The sequence below is a fragment of the Acomys minous genome (genome assembly GCF_964271855.1).
Source record: "Acomys minous genome assembly, chromosome: 6".
Classification (NCBI taxonomy): Eukaryota; Metazoa; Chordata; class Mammalia; order Rodentia; family Muridae; genus Acomys; species Acomys minous.
In genome coordinates, this window is record NC_140487.1 from 111,542,401 (window position 1) to 111,558,665 (window position 16,265).

The 16,265-nt window shown below is 48.9% G+C and overlaps 1 protein-coding gene and 1 long non-coding RNA gene across 2 annotated transcripts in view; one reads left to right on the forward strand and one right to left on the reverse strand.

Annotated features, from left to right (window-relative positions):
- Positions 1 to 30: 30 nt before the first annotated feature.
- FUCA1 (alpha-L-fucosidase 1) lies at positions 31 to 15,730 on the forward strand. The gene is made up of 8 exons (XM_084788309.1): positions 31 to 460; positions 1,907 to 2,041; positions 3,891 to 4,028; positions 6,083 to 6,188; positions 10,177 to 10,377; positions 12,382 to 12,572; positions 14,513 to 14,612; positions 15,500 to 15,730. Exons 1-8 carry the CDS (start codon positions 51 to 53, stop codon positions 15,638 to 15,640), a joined length of 1,422 nt encoding a protein of 473 aa, XP_084644435.1. The 5' UTR covers positions 31 to 50; the 3' UTR covers positions 15,641 to 15,730.
- The window catches only part of LOC311601058, a 403,201-nt gene continuing 393,132 nt past the window's right edge, over positions 6,197 to 16,265 (reverse strand). The window contains exon 3 of the long non-coding RNA XR_014780449.1: positions 6,197 to 7,688. This is a non-coding gene — a long non-coding RNA (uncharacterized lncRNA). The remainder of the gene's footprint in view (positions 7,689 to 16,265) is intronic.

A 16,265-nucleotide genomic window follows, 5' to 3' on the forward strand; every position in this document is an offset into this window, starting at 1 on the left:
ATCATTACTCAGAGAGGCGGAGCTACTCGCCCACGCCTGCGCGTTAAGAGATGCCGGTGCGTGCAAAGGAAGCAGGGATGTGGGAGCAAAGAAGGGGCTGGCGGGCGGTGGTCTTCTGGAGGCTGCTGTTGCTGCTGCTGGCGGTTGTGGCCCAGGCAGTGACCCGGGCTCCGCGCCGCTACACCGCGGACTGGAAGAGCTTGGACTCGCGGCCACTGCCGACATGGTTCGATGAGGCTAAATTCGGGGTGTTCGTGCATTGGGGCGTGTACTCGGTCCCAGCCTGGGGCAGCGAATGGTTCTGGTGGCACTGGCAGGGCGAGCGGCTGCCGCCCTACGTAAGCTTCATGAAAGACAACTACCCGCCGGGATTCAGCTACGCCGACTTCGGACCACAATTTACGGCGCGCTTCTTCCACCCGGACCAGTGGGCCGAACTCTTCCAAGCTGCCGGGGCCAAGTGAGTGGGGGCCGGGCGCGAGGAGGGAAGGGGCAGGTGCTGCCTGGCCTCGGAAAAGCCCGGGAACTCCCGTTCTGCATCCTGGAGGAAGGAGCCTTGATGCTAAAGAGAAAGAAAGAGAGAATCCAGCTGGGGATTAGTTTAAAAACTGAAGGCAGGAAAGCACTGGGTACTTACTACACCTGTGTGGAGAGAGGCTACACCCGATGTCTCCTCTAAAAGGGCCAGAACACAGCCTGAATTGTCTGTAGCACGGACTTGTGGACCTGGACCAGTGTCACCTTAGGCCACTTGCGGCGTCCATGGAAGGCCATAAAAGGAAGCTGCCTGGCTTCCTTGTAGCCCTGTGTCTTCTAAATGGAAAAGGAAAGATGGGCGTTTGGGGTTGCTGCCTGTTTCGGTTTTCGCCTTCTCTTCCTTGTGGTAGAATTCGGAGGAGGAACGGGGTTGTTAGGGCAGAGCCCTCCACAGGAAGTACGTTTTGAGAGCCCTAAGCCAGAGAATTTTGGTTGACTTCGGGACGGAGGGGTTTGGCCACTGGGAAGGCAGCTGGTAAAACAGTAAGCTGGAACCAGGGTGCCTCCTGCTTAGAGACGCCCTCTGCTCTCACACTGATCCTTCTGCCGTCCTCCATGTTTTAGTTTCTGGATCTTGAGTTTTCTTGTGCTGTAGGGAAAGGGAAATGCTGTGTGTATATATGTGTGTGTGTGTGTGTGTGTGTGTGTGTGTGTGTGTGTGTGTGTATCTGCACTTAGTGTTTTCCCATTACCTGTGTGGAGTAAAAGGCCCGAGGAAACAGGATTCCCTCTTCTAGCCATCTCTGAGATCCATAATCGACAACGAAAAAGACTGAACTCCAGGAAGGCTCCTATGAGCCTAAGATACTGTAAGACCCTGAAATCCAGGGGTTCCCCACACCAGCCAGTGGTGAAAAAAACCACATGTAGATGCCACTCTTTTTACGTTTTTTTTTCTTCCCTATAAATATAAATGATATATTGGCCAAATTGGTCATTTTAACACTGGTCTATTTAATCCCAGATATTTGGGTCTTTGTCACCTCTTTAACTAAAGGGCAGTTCCACAATGTTGGTTAGAAAAAACAAAACACACAAAAAAACAAAAACCAAGCAGCTGCCATCTCTTATCGTTTTGCCAAAAGAACAGGGCAGGAAGGTTCAAAAGAGTTCATTACTTGCACGGAAGGGTTAACTCTAGAACTAAGGTACACAGTTTTTCTTTTGACACCCGTCCCTCCCCTTTGGGCTCCAGTGGCTCCTTCCATTCTTGAGTCATACCTACTCGGGGATATTGCACCCTGGGATGAGTCACTGTGACAACCAGGGTGTTTTCTATAGTCAGGATTTTCTTAGGCAAAGCCGGACACGGCCACGGTTGTGGACACTGCCCGCCTCCTTTGTCCTGACTTCCCTTTGACATCGACAGGTATGTGGTCCTGACTACTAAGCATCACGAAGGCTTCACAAACTGGCCAAGCCCTGTGTCTTGGAACTGGAACTCGAAGGATGTAGGGCCCCATCGAGATTTGGTCGGTGAGTTGGGAGCAGCTGTGCGGAAAAGGTGCGTGTCTTGTGGACAGCCAGCCCTTCAGACCCCCATCCTTGTGTCCTCTTGTTTGTCTACCAGGGTCATATGTGGCCAGTGAGCAGAAGGGCTCCCAGACTCTGAGTTTGCAATTTGGCGGTTTTCACAGGACCAAAGGTGATACAGTGATGAAAGAGGTTCACAGACAGGCACTGTAATCCCAGCCTCTGGGAGGCAGAGGTAGGCGGATCTCTGTGAATTCGAGGCCAGCCTGGTCTATAAAGCAAGTCTAGGACAGCCAGGGCTACACAGAGAAACCCTGTCTCAACAGAAAAGAAAGAAAGGTTCACAGTGGGGTGACGGAGGACACCCAGCATTGACCATGATGATCTATCTATTTGCAGCTTGCAAAGGATTTCTATGGGAAAGCCTGAAGTACAGAGAGCACTTTCTAGTATATGATGAGAGCCAGGGACTGGGTCTCACCTTTCTCTTCTGTAGCCACCAGCCCCAGGGACTGAGGGCAAGCTCTGATAGTGGCAGATCAAGAGCTAAGGAAAGGGGCTGGAGAGATGGCTCAGTGGTTAAGAGCACCGCCTGCTCTTCCAAAGGACCCGGGTTCAATTCCCAGCACCCACATGGCAGCTCACAACTGTCTGTAACTCTAAGATCTGACACCCTCCTACTAAGGCACATTAAAAATTAAATTAAAAAAAAAAAAAAAGAACTAAGGAAAGCAGTTCACAAGCTACTTAATGCTCCCTGGTATTTGTTACCTAGTAGGAAATAGCTGAATAGACATGATGTTGTGTGGGGAGGGTGATTTCTAGCACTTGGGCGGCAAGGACAGGAGGGTTAGGAGTTCAAGGCTGGCCTGAGATATATAGTGAGTTTGAGGCTAGCCTGGGCTACATAAGACTGTATCTCAAAAAGCTAAATAATAACAGTAGTAGTAGCAGCAGTAGATGTAGACGTTACCTTCTCAAGATCAAAGCAGTGGGGTGTGTCAGATGTAGGGTGGTTTTGGGGTTTGATGCTGACAGTCAAACACAGGACCTCACGAATATTAAACGGTTGCTCAGTGACTACCATACCCATTAAAAGCAACTTGGGGGGAAGGTTGATTTTTTTTTTCAGGTTTCCATCCATCCATGGTGGGCCAGCTGCACTCACAGTGGCCACACACACAACAAATGAGTAGGGAACAGACAGAGGTGACCATCTTCTGCCAGCTTGGTCCACCTTGTAAAGATTCCAAAGACTCTCAGAATAGCACCATCAGCCAGGGAAGAAGCCTTCCAGGCGTGCCCCCAGAGGCAGACAGGGCAAACTCCAGCCCCGAGCCCCGATTCCCAGCCACCAGGTTGTGATCCCTGCTGGCTATGTTTGCCCCTAAAAAAGAAAATAAACTTTCTGTTGTGGCTATTTGAGGGGTGACCGCTGGCTTTTGCTAACTCCTACTACCTGCTCAGTGCTCCGGGGCCTCATGCTTCGCTCGGCAATAATCCTTGGTAAATGTGCATGTGATCTTAGGTGGGGCTCAGACACGGACTTTGGAAGTAGCTGTTTTCTTTTTACTTGGTTTGGTCTTGTGAGACCTGTATCCCCAAGAGTTTGGAACTTGCTACACAGATCAAGTGACCTTCTAACTTGAAGCAACACACACACACACACACACACACACACACACACACACACACACACACACACTAAATAAAGAAAGAATCTCAGATAGCTTAGGCTGGCATCAACCCCACTTGGTAGCCAAGGATTCCCCCTCCAAAGTGCTGACGATTCCCATACCCAGTGTGATTTTTTTTTTTCATAAAACAAATTGTTTTTCTCTCTGCCTAATGCCTGCTGGTGCTATATTTTTCTGTTTAAGGAACATACGCTATGGCCTCTACCACTCGCTCTTGGAATGGTTCCATCCACTCTACCTACTTGATAAGAAAAATGGCTTCAAAACTCAGTACTTTGTTAAAGCAAAAACCATGCCTGAGCTCTATGACCTTGTTAACAGGTAAGAAACGGGAGTGCTTGGGCGTTTTGTTGGTTGGTTAGTTGGTTTTTTTGAGACAGGGTTTCTCTGTGTATTCTTGCCTGTCCTGGACTTGCTTTGTAGACCAGGCTGGCCTGGAACTCACAGAGATCCTCCCGCCTTTGCCTCCCGTGTGGTGGGATCAAAGGCGTGCACCACCACTGCCTGGCTGTTTTCTTTTTTATGGTAAGATCCCACTTTGTAGTCCAGCCTGGGTTCAGATCCGTGTTGATGCTGCTGCCTCAGCCTCTGAAGTGTGAGGATTTCAGGCCCAAGCCAACAGACGTCTTCCTCTGTAGCCTAGGTTGGCCTCTTAATTCCATGAGGTCCTCCTGCCTCACCTGAGTGATGGGATTACAGCCGTGAGCCACTGTCCCCAGCTTCCAGCCAGTTTCCTTGCATCTGGTTCTATCCAGACAACTCTCAGGAGACTGTGTTGTCAAAGAGGGCTGGCCTGGTACAGAGTGCTGGGGAATCTGAAATCAAGTTTAGTTTGGGGTTTTTTGTTGTTGTGGTGGTTGTTTCTGTTTTTTCTTTTCTTTTTCTTTTTCTTTTTTTTTTTTCGGGGGGGGGGTGCGGGAAGACGGGTTTCGAGACAGGGTTTGTCTGTGTAGCCTTGGCTGTCCTAGACTCGCTTTGTAGACCAGGCTGGCCTTGAACTCACAGCGATCCGCCTGCCTCTGCCTCTTGAGTGCTGGGATTAAAGGCGTGCACCACCACCACCCGGCTCTGTTTTTGCTTTTGCTTTTTCATTTCTCCTCTCCCCTCCCCTGTCTCCTCTCCCTCTATACCCTCACACTTACAGCAGTCCTGCTATCTCAGGGCTCCCTGAGTTCTGGGATTATAGACATGTGCAGTGTTCTTGGATTCTTTTTTTTTTAAATAACCTCTGTGGCTTATTTAGTCTCCCTTCTCCTCTTCTCTGTCCCTTGTTACAGAGATTGATTCTCTGTAATCAATCATGGGAGCTGATGACAGTAAAGGTGTCGTGGATGTAAATTAAACATGTGTTCTCTCCCTGAGGCTTTTTTTTTTTTTAACATGTACCCCTGCAGGCCAGAAGAGGCTCCTAGACAGTTGTGAGCCAATATGCTCTTAACCACCGAGCCATCTCTGCAGCACTCCTCCCTGGGGCTGTGGTAGACAGTGATTGTGTTCCTTTGGTCCTCCTGCAGGGCATGGCTGGCCTGCCTTTAGCTCATTCCGATTATTTAATCAGTCATCTGGTGCCATGACTTGTTAGTGTTCTCAAAAAACTATTTCCTAACTCTTTACTTTGTACATTGAAGGTTTTTATGGTCCTTTCCAATCAAGAGACCTCTTTTCGATGGCCTAGGAATCGAACCCATGGCCTCAGGTGTGGTAGGCAACTGTTCTTCCAGAGAGCCACACTCCTAGCTCTTATTTTATTTATTTATTTTTTCTGGTTTTTCATATATAGGGTTTCTGTGTGTAGCCTTGCCTGTCCTGAACTCTCTTTGTAGACCAGGCTGGCCTTGAACTCAAAGAGATCCACCTGCCTCTGCCTCCCGAGTGCTGCTACCACACCAGCTAAACTTAGGACCTTTGGAAGAGCAGCCAGTGCTCTGAACTTCTGAGCTGCCTCTCCAACTCCCATCTACTCCAATGTTACGGACAGATTTTTACAGTAAATATTTAAAAATTAAAGCCGTGTGTGGTGGTGCAGGCCTGTAATCCCAGCACTCAGGAGGCAGAGGTAGGTGGATCGCTGTGAGTTTGAGGCCAACCTGGTCTACAAATTAAGTTCAGGGCAGCTAAGGCTATACAGAGAGACCTTTTCTGGAAAAGAAAAAAAAAAAAAAAAAGCCAAACCGAACCAAAAAAAACCCCCAAAGGTCCTAAATTCAATTCCCAGCAACCGTATGGTGGCTCCCAACCATCTATAATGAGATCTGGTGCCCCCTTCTGGCCTGCAGGTGTATATGCAAGCAGAGCACTGTATACATAATAGGTATTAAAATACTGGAGTATATATAGATTTAGCTAGCACACTGTTCTGGTCACATGTCTTCCAGTTACAAGCCTGACCTGATCTGGTCTGATGGGGAGTGGGAGTGTCCGGACACCTACTGGAACTCCACGGGTTTCCTTGCCTGGCTTTATAACGATAGCCCTGTCAAGGTAGGTGACAATCTGACTTCCTCATTCCTGATTGATTCGGAAAAAAGAATGATGATAGTCTCAGCCATCGGGGAAGTCACAGCAAGCCTCCTGCCTCAGCTTCCCAAGACCTGGGATTACTATGCGTGCATGGCACCACTCCTAGCTTTTACCCAAGATTTTTTGTTTATTTGTTGTTGGGGTTTTTTTTTTTTTTCTTGTTTTGTTTTTGTTTTACGAGACAGGGTTTCTCTGTGTAACCCTGGCTGTCCTGGACTCGCTTTGGAGACCAGGCTGGCCTCGAACTCACAGTGATCCACCTGCCTCTGCCTCCCGAGTGCTGGGATTAAAGGCATGCACCACTACGCCCGGCTCTAGATTTGTAGATTTTAAAGAAAAATCTAAGTATAAAGCAGCTTGGTGGCGCGGTGGTGCACACCTTTAAACCCCAGTACTCAGGAGGCAAAGGCAGGCGCATCTCTGAGGGTTCGAGGCTAGCTGGCTAGCCTGGTCTACAGAGGGAGTCCCAGGATGGCCAGAGCCACACAGAAAAGCTCTGTTGTGAAAAGAAAAAAGAAAGAAAAGACAAGACAAGAAAGCATCTTGGTAGCTGGAAGTAATGGCTCAATGGTAGACACGTGCTTAGGGTGCATGGAGCCTGCGTAAATCACGAGAAGCACCAAGCCTGAGCTGGGCTGAACGTGTGTCTGGTGGAGTGCTACCTTTGGGGCTCTTACTGGGTGGTTATTACTAAACTCAGAAAACGGGAAGGAAAGGGAAGAGAAAAGAGGCACCCTGAGTGACGAGTGCTGGCTGAGGGCAGTTCTCATGTGTCGGGATGTAGCTCCCTGGTAGAGCATGCTAGCAGCCTATGCAAGGCTTCGTTTCAGAGACTTGCAGCGTCTCTGGGGTCTCCCAGATGTGCACTTCATCCCCAGGTAGTTAACGCTGGCAAAATGCTGTGGTCTGAATGGCCCACATTTGTCTCTTCTCTAAGTCTTTGCTAAATGTTTAAAGGCAAACGCTGTGTTATTCACCGTAGTACCCCTGTCTCTGCCACAGTTAAATACAGTTATGGGTGGGCAGTAGACTGCCAATCACCACCAGAGATGGCCCGTATGTTGTGGTACGCCTTTGGCGGGTGGACCTCTGTCAATCCAAGACCAGCCCAGGGAGTTCCCAGGGCAGCCATGGCTAAACAGTAAGATTCCGTCTCAAGAAACAAACAATTTCTATAGTATAGCTTCGTTGCCTTTAGCTCATTCCGATTATTTAATCAGTCATCTGGTGCCATGACTTGTTAGTGTTCTCAAAAAACTATTTCCTAACTCTTTACTTTGTACATTGAAGGTTTTATGGTCCTTTCTAATCAAGAGACCTCTTTTCGATGGCCTAGGAATCGAACCCATGGCCTCAGGTGTGGTAGGCAACTGTTCTTCCAGAGAGCCACACTCCTAGCTCTTATCTTATTTTATTTATTTATTTTTTCTGGTTTTTATATATAGGGTTTCTGTGTGTAGCCTTGGATGTCCTGAACTCTCTTTGTAGACCAGGCTGGCCTTGAACTCAAAGAGATCCACCTGCCTCTGCCTCCCAAGTGCTGCTGCCACGCTGGCTAAACTCAGGACCTTTGGAAGAGCAGCCAGTGCTCTGAACTTCTGAGCTGCCTCTCCAACTCCCATCTACTCCAATGTTACGGACAGATTTTTACAGTAAATATTTAAAAATTAAAGCCGTGTGTGGTGGTGCAGGCCTGTAATCCCAGCACTCAGGAGGCAGAGGTAGGTGGATCGCTGTGAGTTTGAGGCCAACCTGGTCTACAAATTAAGTTCAGGGCAGCTAAGGCTATACAGAGAGACCTTTTCTCAAAAAGAAAAAAACAAAAAAAAGCATATCCTGGATCTGCCTGCCCCTTTTTATAACACAGGGCGTTAAAAACCTGGGGTCTCCTGGATTGGGGAGCTTTTTGTTCTTTCTTCTGTTTTTCTGGCTTTTTCCTTACCCCCTTTTTCTTCAGTCCTTAGCTTAGCTCTGACTCTTGCCGCTAGACAGACAGTACATGTCTTAAAACCTAGTTCTTAGCCGGGTGTGGTGGCGCATGCTGTTAATCCCAGCACTGGGGAGGCAGAGGCAGACGGATCGCTGTGAGTTTGAGGCCAAGCCTGGTCTACAAAGTGAGTCCTGGACAGCCAAGATAACATAGATAAACCCTGTCTTAAGAAAACAAAAACAAAAACAAAAAACAAATGGGGGTTTGAAAAAACCCTAGTTCTTTGTCTCATGGCTGTCTTATTCTGGCAAATTCTTGTCTTCCAGCATTCAGATGAGTTTTGCTTTCAGGAAGATCTTAATTGTATCATTTACACATTCTGGTTGCTCCGAATGCAGGAGCCTTCCCCTGTAGACATGAGCCTCTAAGGGCAGCCTCCTAATGCATCTTTGTTTTCTTGTCCAAAGATCCTTCCAGAAAGCATCTCACTCATTCTTGGTAGTATCTCTTAATGTGTATATTCCTCTCACCATTTAGTGTTTAGACCTATAAAGCTCTTACATTTTATCCTGAAAAATATATCAGGCCACCTCAAACTCTCCCAAGCCTCTGGCTCCCTTCCCCGGCTGGAGAGACATGGGGGCTCATCTGGTAAAGGAAGGTGGGAACCTGGGCTCTCTCCACCTGAGAACCCAGGGATCTGTCTGCTCCTTCACCAGGGGAGTAGCCTGCTCACTGCCTTGTCACAGCTTTGCATGTAAAGGCACGCCCACACCCACCTCTGCCCGATCTCCGATCCTCTGTGCAGAGCTGTCCTTCCCAGGGACCACAGAGGACCAGAGAGGCTTGCACAGAGAAACCCTGTCTCAAAGAAACAAAAACAAAGCAAATCAAAAACCAGCCAGGGCTAAGGAAAGGGCTCAGTGCATGTGCTGCTCTCTGCTTCCCTTCCCAGCACACACATGGTCTGAAACGCCAGTAAAATGGAAGCAGATTTTCCTTGTCTGGCCTTCTTGGGTCCTGCACACATGTGCACTGACATACATGCAGGCAAAACACCCGTTCTGCCTGACGGGTTCTGACCCCAGCGGTCGTTCACTACTACCTGGTCCTAGAGGAGGAAGGAGAACGGGGTTTTTTTGGTTTACTTATTTTTGGTTTACTTATTTATTATATGCACATGTGCCTGTGTAAGTTTATATGTACTGTGTGCGTGCAGAAACCCATAGAACCCAGAGTGGGCACCAGGTCTCCTGGAACTGTGAGTGCTGGGAAACAAATCCAGGTCGGCCCCGAGAGCAGTAAGTTCTCTTAACGACTGAGCCATCTCACCAGACCCCCATACACATTTGTAAAAGATATTATGTTGTTTCTGGGCACATGTTATGTTGTTGTGTATGGGCGTTTTACCTACATGAAGTCTGCACGTACGGGAGCCAGTGGAGGCCAGGAGAGGGTGTCGGATTCCCTGAGACCGAAGTTACAGGCAGTTCTGAGTCGCCATGTAGTGCCGGGGACTGAACCCCCATCCTTTGTAAGAGCATCAAGCACTCTTTGCTGAGCCATCTCCAGCCCCATGCCTGCCTCTTGTACATGAGAGCTGGAGAGTCCTTGTGTTTTCACAGCAAGGCTTTACCCACTCAGCCATTTCCTGAGCCCCCCTGAGCATCTAAGAAGCCTCCCCCCTGCATGCACACCTGTTCCATGTGTCTGTCTCTGGGCCCCTGGGCTTGGGCACTATTGATATTAGGGGCCGGATGCTGCTTTGTAATAAATATTGTCCTCCACACTGTCAGCATCTCTGGCCTCTCCCACTAGATGGCAGCACCGTCCTCTGCTGGGACAACCAAAGATGTCTCGTTTCCCACATGTGCTCCTTAGACCAAGATAGCACCAGGGAGGAACCCTCGTGTGGTCCTGCTGTTCTCCTTCCACGGAGACTGTTGCCAGGTAGATCTGCATTGCATACAGAAGCGAGGTGGCGCCGTTCTGACGACCCCGTTCTCCTTCCTCCTCTAGGACCAGGTAGTAGTGAACGACCGCTGGGGTCAGAACTCCTCCTGTCATCACGGAGGGTACTACAACTGTCAGGATAAATACACACCACACAGCTTGCCAGACCACAAGTGGGAGATGTGCACCAGCGTGGACAAGGCATCCTGGGGCTACCGAAGAGACATGACTGTGTCTTCCACTGCCAGTGAAAATGAAATCATTGAGGTAAGAGTGTTCCACCTTGGCGGTTTGCTCACCTCAGAGCAGTCCAGTTGGAAGAGTATGCGGAGATAGACCTCTCCTAAGGACATTGCCACTGTTATGGGGGAAGGAGCTGGTGTCTGAAACCTTTTTTTTTTTTTTTTTTTTTAAGATTTTTAAAAATTTATTTATTATGTGTACAGTATTCTGCCTGTATGTATACCTGCAGGCCAGGAGAGGGCATCAGATCACATTATAGATGGTTGTGAGCCACCATGTGGTAGCTGGGAATTGAGCTCAGGGCCTTTGGATGAACGGTCAGTGCTCTTTAACCTCTGAGCCATCTCTCTATCCCCTGAAACCTTTTTAAATTGTATCTATTTACTTGTTTGGGATGGAGCAAGTGCCTGGGTGCCAAAGTATACATGAAGAGGTCAGTGGGACAATTGAAAGTCCCGTCGCGCCGGGCGGTGGTGGCGCACACCTTTAATCCCAGCACTTGGGAGGCAGAGGCAGGCGGATCGCTGTGAGTTCGAGGCCAGCCTGGTCTACAAAGTGAATCTAGGACAGCCAAGGCTACACAGAGAGACCCTGTCTCGAAAAAACAAAAAAAACAAAAAAAAAAGAAAGTCCCGTCGCTTCTCTCCTTCTACTCTGTACGTCCCGAGGGTCAAACTTAGGTTGTTCATCTTGGTGGTGGCAAGCTGGTCGCAAGGCGCTTCACGCTCTAAAATTATCACCTTTGCCATCTTCTCAGCCTCAGATTTTTTTTTTTTTTTTTTTTTTTTTTTTTGGAGACAGGGCTTTTCTGTGTAGCCTTGGCTGTCCTGGAACTCGCTCTGTAGACCAGGCTGGCCTCGAACTCACAGCGATCCGCCTGCCTCTGCCTCCTGAGTGCTGGGAATAAAGGCGTGCGCCACCACCGCACGGAGTGTGTATGCAAGTGTGTTTGTGACATCCAGAGCACAACCTGAGGTGCCATTCCTCAGGTTCCATCCACTGTGGTTGGAGGCAAGCTCTCCTACTAACCTGGAACTGGCCATTCGGCTAGGCTCACCAGCAGGAAGCCACAGTGCATCTGCTCTGCTCCCCAGGATGGAGATTGCAAGCATGCACCACGACACCCAGATCTTCTGGCTGTTGTTGATTTTTTGGTGTGTTTTGTTTTGAATGTGATTTCTGGGGATGAACTCAGGTCTTCTTGCTTATAAGGCAAGCATATACCTTCTGGGCCATTGTGGTCCCAGCCCCTTCCCAGGAGTATTTTTAGTTAGCTCATGAGTGGTTTCGGTTTCCTGCAACCATAATGGGTAATTCAGTAGGATAGAGGGCTCTTCTTGAGCACTGTGGAGCTGAAGAAATCTGAAAAGAGACGTCAAAAACCAACCCTGAGTGGGGCGTGGTGGCACACACCTTTAATCTCAGCACTTGGGAGGTAGAGGCAGGTGGATCACTGTGAGTTCGAGGCCAGTCTGGTCTACAAAGCGAGCCCTGGGTAGCCAAGGCTACCCAGAGAGACCCTGTCTCAGAAAACAAACAAAGCCAACCAAGACCATCCTTAAATGGGCTCTCCTGTTTAATTTTTTTTTTTTTTGAAAGCCTTGAAAGACAATTGTCTGAGGTCACAGCAAACACCCCCCAACAGGATGCCTTCAGGATGTGTCTCTTTATTGTAGTTGTTTGCTGAGAGTGGGTCTCCAAGTAGTCCATGCTGGCCTCAACCTTGGCTAGCTGTGAACTCCTGGCATGCTGTCTTTTCCCACCTCAAGTGCTGGAATTCCAGGCATGCCTGCCCAGCTTTCCTTGCATCCGTTTTGCCAAAGGTGCAGATAGTTTGTCCTTAACCAGCCTAGGGAGACACCTGCTGCCCTGCCTGTCTCTAAAGTGTTCACCTCCTTTTTTTTTTCCTCTGGAGCTAGGGATTGAACTGTGGCGTTTCTTCTTTTAATATCTTTAATGTCTGTGTGGTCTAGACCCTGCCAGGCCTGGCGGTCGGGCCCCCGCTTTCATTGTCTCTGCTCTCTTTAGGAATTGGTTCAGACAGTCAGTTTGGGGGGCAACTATCTTCTCAACATTGGGCCAACGAAGGACGGGCTGATTGTTCCCATCTTCCAAGAGAGGCTCCTTGCTGTTGGCAAGTGGCTGCAGATCAACGGCGAGGCCATCTATGCCTCCAGACCCTGGAGGGTGCAGTCTGAAAAGAACCTGACAGCCGTGTGGTGAGCCTTACCTTCCTGCGTGCTCAGGGGAAGGATCGGTGGTAGCCATATTGTCAGCTCTCAGTGAGAGTCAAGCTGAAGCAAAAGAATAAATAGCAACAGATAGCTGGCAGACAGACAGATGGACAAAAGATGGATGGTTGGGTAGATACATAGGCAGACAGACAGGTAGATAGGTAGATAGCTTATAGATAGATAGATGGATGAATTATAGATGGCAAAATAGCCAGGTGTGGTGCTGCATGCCTTTAATCCAGCACTTGGGAGGCAGAGGCAGGGGGATTGCTGTGAGTTCAAGGCCAGCCTGGTCTACAAAGTGAGTCCAGGACAGCCAAGGCTAATACAGAGAGACCCTGTCCCGGAAAAAAAAAGGGGGGGGGGGGGAGAGGGGACCAGGTGGTGGTGTCACATACCTTTAATCCCAGTACTTGGGAGGCAGAGACAGGCGGATCTCTGTGAATTCGAGACCAGCCTGGTCTACAAAGTGAGTCCAGGACAGCAAGGCTACTCAGAGAAACCCTGTCTCAACAAACAAAAAGCAAAAAACAAAAAACAAAAAACAAAAAACACCCAGAAAATCATCTGGGAAACCCCTTTAAGGGTCTCAGGTAGAGCAGAGTGATGCTTATAACTAAACAAGAGCAACGAAGTGATGCCATCACTCTGAGGCTCACAAATACCCAGCAGAAATCACCTGGGGAAGTTGAGGCAGTCAGCTGGAGTGCCCAGTAGAGTGGATCCTGGCCAGAGCAGTGTGCCCTCGCCTGGGGCTTCCGAGCAAAAAAAACAGCAGAGAGCAACTGAGAGAGAAAATGCCACTTAGTCAGAGCCTCAGCATCCATGGGAACATAGTGGGGAGGCCAGGGCGGTCAGCTGGAGTTCCAGATGAGCTGCCGTGTCTGACCCTCCGGCCTCCTGCTCCCCTTGCAGGGTCTTCTGTAGCGGGGACAGACAGTGAGATCCCTGTCGGAAATGGCTGACCTCGCTGATCTCAAAGACTTGAGGGTTCTGCTCTTGTGCTGCTCAGCTGTTTGCCTTCCTGACACAGGCTTAGGGGAAAGTGTGTGAGAACCCAGTGGAGCCCCAGGCCTGAGTTCAGTGTCCTGTCAAAGGAGACTCCTGTCACAACAGAGCACCTTGCTCTCCCACAGGGGACACAGTAATCCCTGCAGATGAACTTTTGTGAGGTGTTTTTCATCCTGTTTCCATTCAGGCCGGGGAATGTGTCACCGTTTTGTACGCTCCCTTTGTTCCACCCTCTTTTGTTTGCTGGTGGATCTGGAGTTGGAGAGATTTCAGTAGCAAGTTCTGTGGCTTCCGCTCCTAATAAGCAGAGAAGCAGCTGGTAAAAGTGCATGCTGTGTGGATCGCGTCTCACCATGTTACAGTCATTGTCCCCCAACTCCTGGGGACAAGCTGTCCTCTTGCCTCAGCCTCCTCCTTAGTAGCTGGGATTGATTATATGTGTGTATCACCATACCTAGCAAAAGTTATTTTCTTTGATTTTTTTTTTTCCTTTTGAGACGCCATGACATTCTGCATAGACTAGGCTGACCTCGAACTCACAGAGATCCACCTGCCTCTGCCTCCTGAGTGCTGGGATTAAAGGTGTGCGCCACCACTGCCTAGCTTTTTATTTTTTATTTTTTTTAAAGCCAGTAAGCAAAGGTTATTGAGGCAGCAGGAAGAAGTCTGGAAAATGAATTGCCCAAGGATTAATTTTAATTTTTAAAGAAACCTTATCAGCCCAGTGAAGGATTAGTAATAGAGAATTCTGAAAAGTTTCCTAGACCCTCTCCTTCTTGAACATCTTCCTCTCACGTTCTGGTAGTCACGACAAATACAAGGTCTTTAATGGGTGAGTAATTTGAGGGGACAGGAGGGTCTGTCAGGGACTTGGACTGGACTCTTCCTTGGTAATCATGTGTCTTTATTCTCAGGTATACCACTAAAGACTCAGCTGTTTATGCTACTTTTCTGAACTGGCCGGAAAAGGGGATCATTAGCCTCAAGTCTCCCAAAACTACCTCAGCCACAAAGGTAAGGAGGCTCAACCTAAGCTTTAACTTGCTGTCTTTTGTTTTTATTTTTCCAGTGCAGAGAATAGACCCCAGGGCGTAGGCATGCGTAGGCAAACATTCTTCCACTGAAACTACCTCCCCGCTATTGGGTTTTTTTTGTTGTTGTTTCGTTTTGTTTGATCCAGGTTCTCTTTGTGTAGCTCAGGCTTAGCCTCGACCTGTCTCAGGCTAGCTCCTGTCTCTACCTTCCCAGTGCTGAGATCACAGGCTTGTGCCTCTGCCGGGGTAGATGTAGCTTCTAAGAACCAGGATGAGCCAGGTGTGGTGGCGCACGCCTTTAATCCCAGCACTCAAGAGGCAGAGGCAGGCGGACGCTGTGAGTTCAAGGCCAGCCTGGTCTACAAAGCGAGTCCAGGACAGCCAAGGCTACACAGAGAAACCCTGTCTCAAAAACAAAAACAACAAAACAAAACAAAACAAAAAAAAAGAACTAGAATGACACTTGTAGGCTTTGATCTTTGGTGCAAGTCCAATTTCCATAGTCAGGACATTCAGCCAGCCACAGCAAACACAGCAACAGCCTCTTCTTCCTCCTCCGCCCACCTGTCTCCTCCAAGCGTTCTTCTTCCTCTTCCTCTCTGGGCTTTCATGCAGTTACCAGCTGTGGGCAAACTGGAGCAGCCCCATATCCCACACCTGGGACTGAACCGAAAACATGTCTGCATATCATAAACCAAAACTTCCACAGCAGGCAGGCTTTTTGTTCCTTCTGTCCCCAAGTTCCTTCCACGTGTCTGTCCCACCAGACTGTCCCCACTGCTCTGGTCCTGTCAGTTGTTCCCCTGTCATGTCTGTGGCAAAATGTACTCACTGAGTAACTGTCTCATCCCCCTTTGCCTCCTGCAGATAAGGATGCTAGGAATGGAAGGCATGTTGAACTGGACTCAAGACCCCCAGGGTGGGGTCCTGGTCTCTCTGCCCCCTCTGCCACCTACTGCTCTCCCAGTGGACTTTGCCTGGACTCTCAAGCTGACGGACGTGAAGTGACCGTGGGAAGAGGACAGACCACCCTGTGTGCTGCTTTGCTTTTTCCTTGCTGGGCCATAAGCGCAATAAAGTATCTTCCCTTCCCCACCAGTGAAGGCTGTTCAACCCGCTCTAATCAGTGGGAACCTAGCCCGCTGCGCTGCCTAGGAGTGGATGGAAGATGAGAGACCCATTGCCAGCCTCTGTCTGGTGAGCAGAAAGGCCTAGACAGCTCATCAGCCGAGCTCGCCCCTTCCTTCACAAGGATGAAATTTCCCTGTCCTCTGATAATCTACCTTATATTCGCCAAGTCACCCCATTGCCTGTGGGGACAAAACTCAGCCCCCTGTGCCTTCAAGCAGCTGTCATCAGTCCTGTTGGGATTAAATGGATCCCAAAGGGCTTGCCAGGCTGCCCCGGTCAGCTCTTCAAAGTCTGCAAAGCAAGCCAAAAGCCCTGACGTGGAGCAAATCTTTAGAGATACCGATGAAAAGGGTGTGATTCTGCCTTGCATTTTAAAAAAAGATGGAAGGAAATTTGTGTGTCAGATTATTTCTACCAAAGCATGTGCTAGTTTTCTTTCCCTAGTTTAAGCTGTTTACAGCTTTACACTCATTTTCTGGTTTTCTTGTTTTTTATTTTTATA

Coding starts and splice junctions, on each gene's coding strand:
- FUCA1 (XM_084788309.1), top strand. CDS start 51: ATGCCGGTGCGTGCAAAGGAAGCAGGGATGTGGGAGCAAAGAAGGGGC. Junction 461..1,906: donor TTCCAAGCTGCCGGGGCCAA/GTGAGTGGGGGC, acceptor TGACATCGACAG/GTATGTGGTCCTGACTACTA. Junction 14,613..15,499: donor AAACTACCTCAGCCACAAAG/GTAAGGAGGCTC, acceptor TGCCTCCTGCAG/ATAAGGATGCTAGGAATGGA.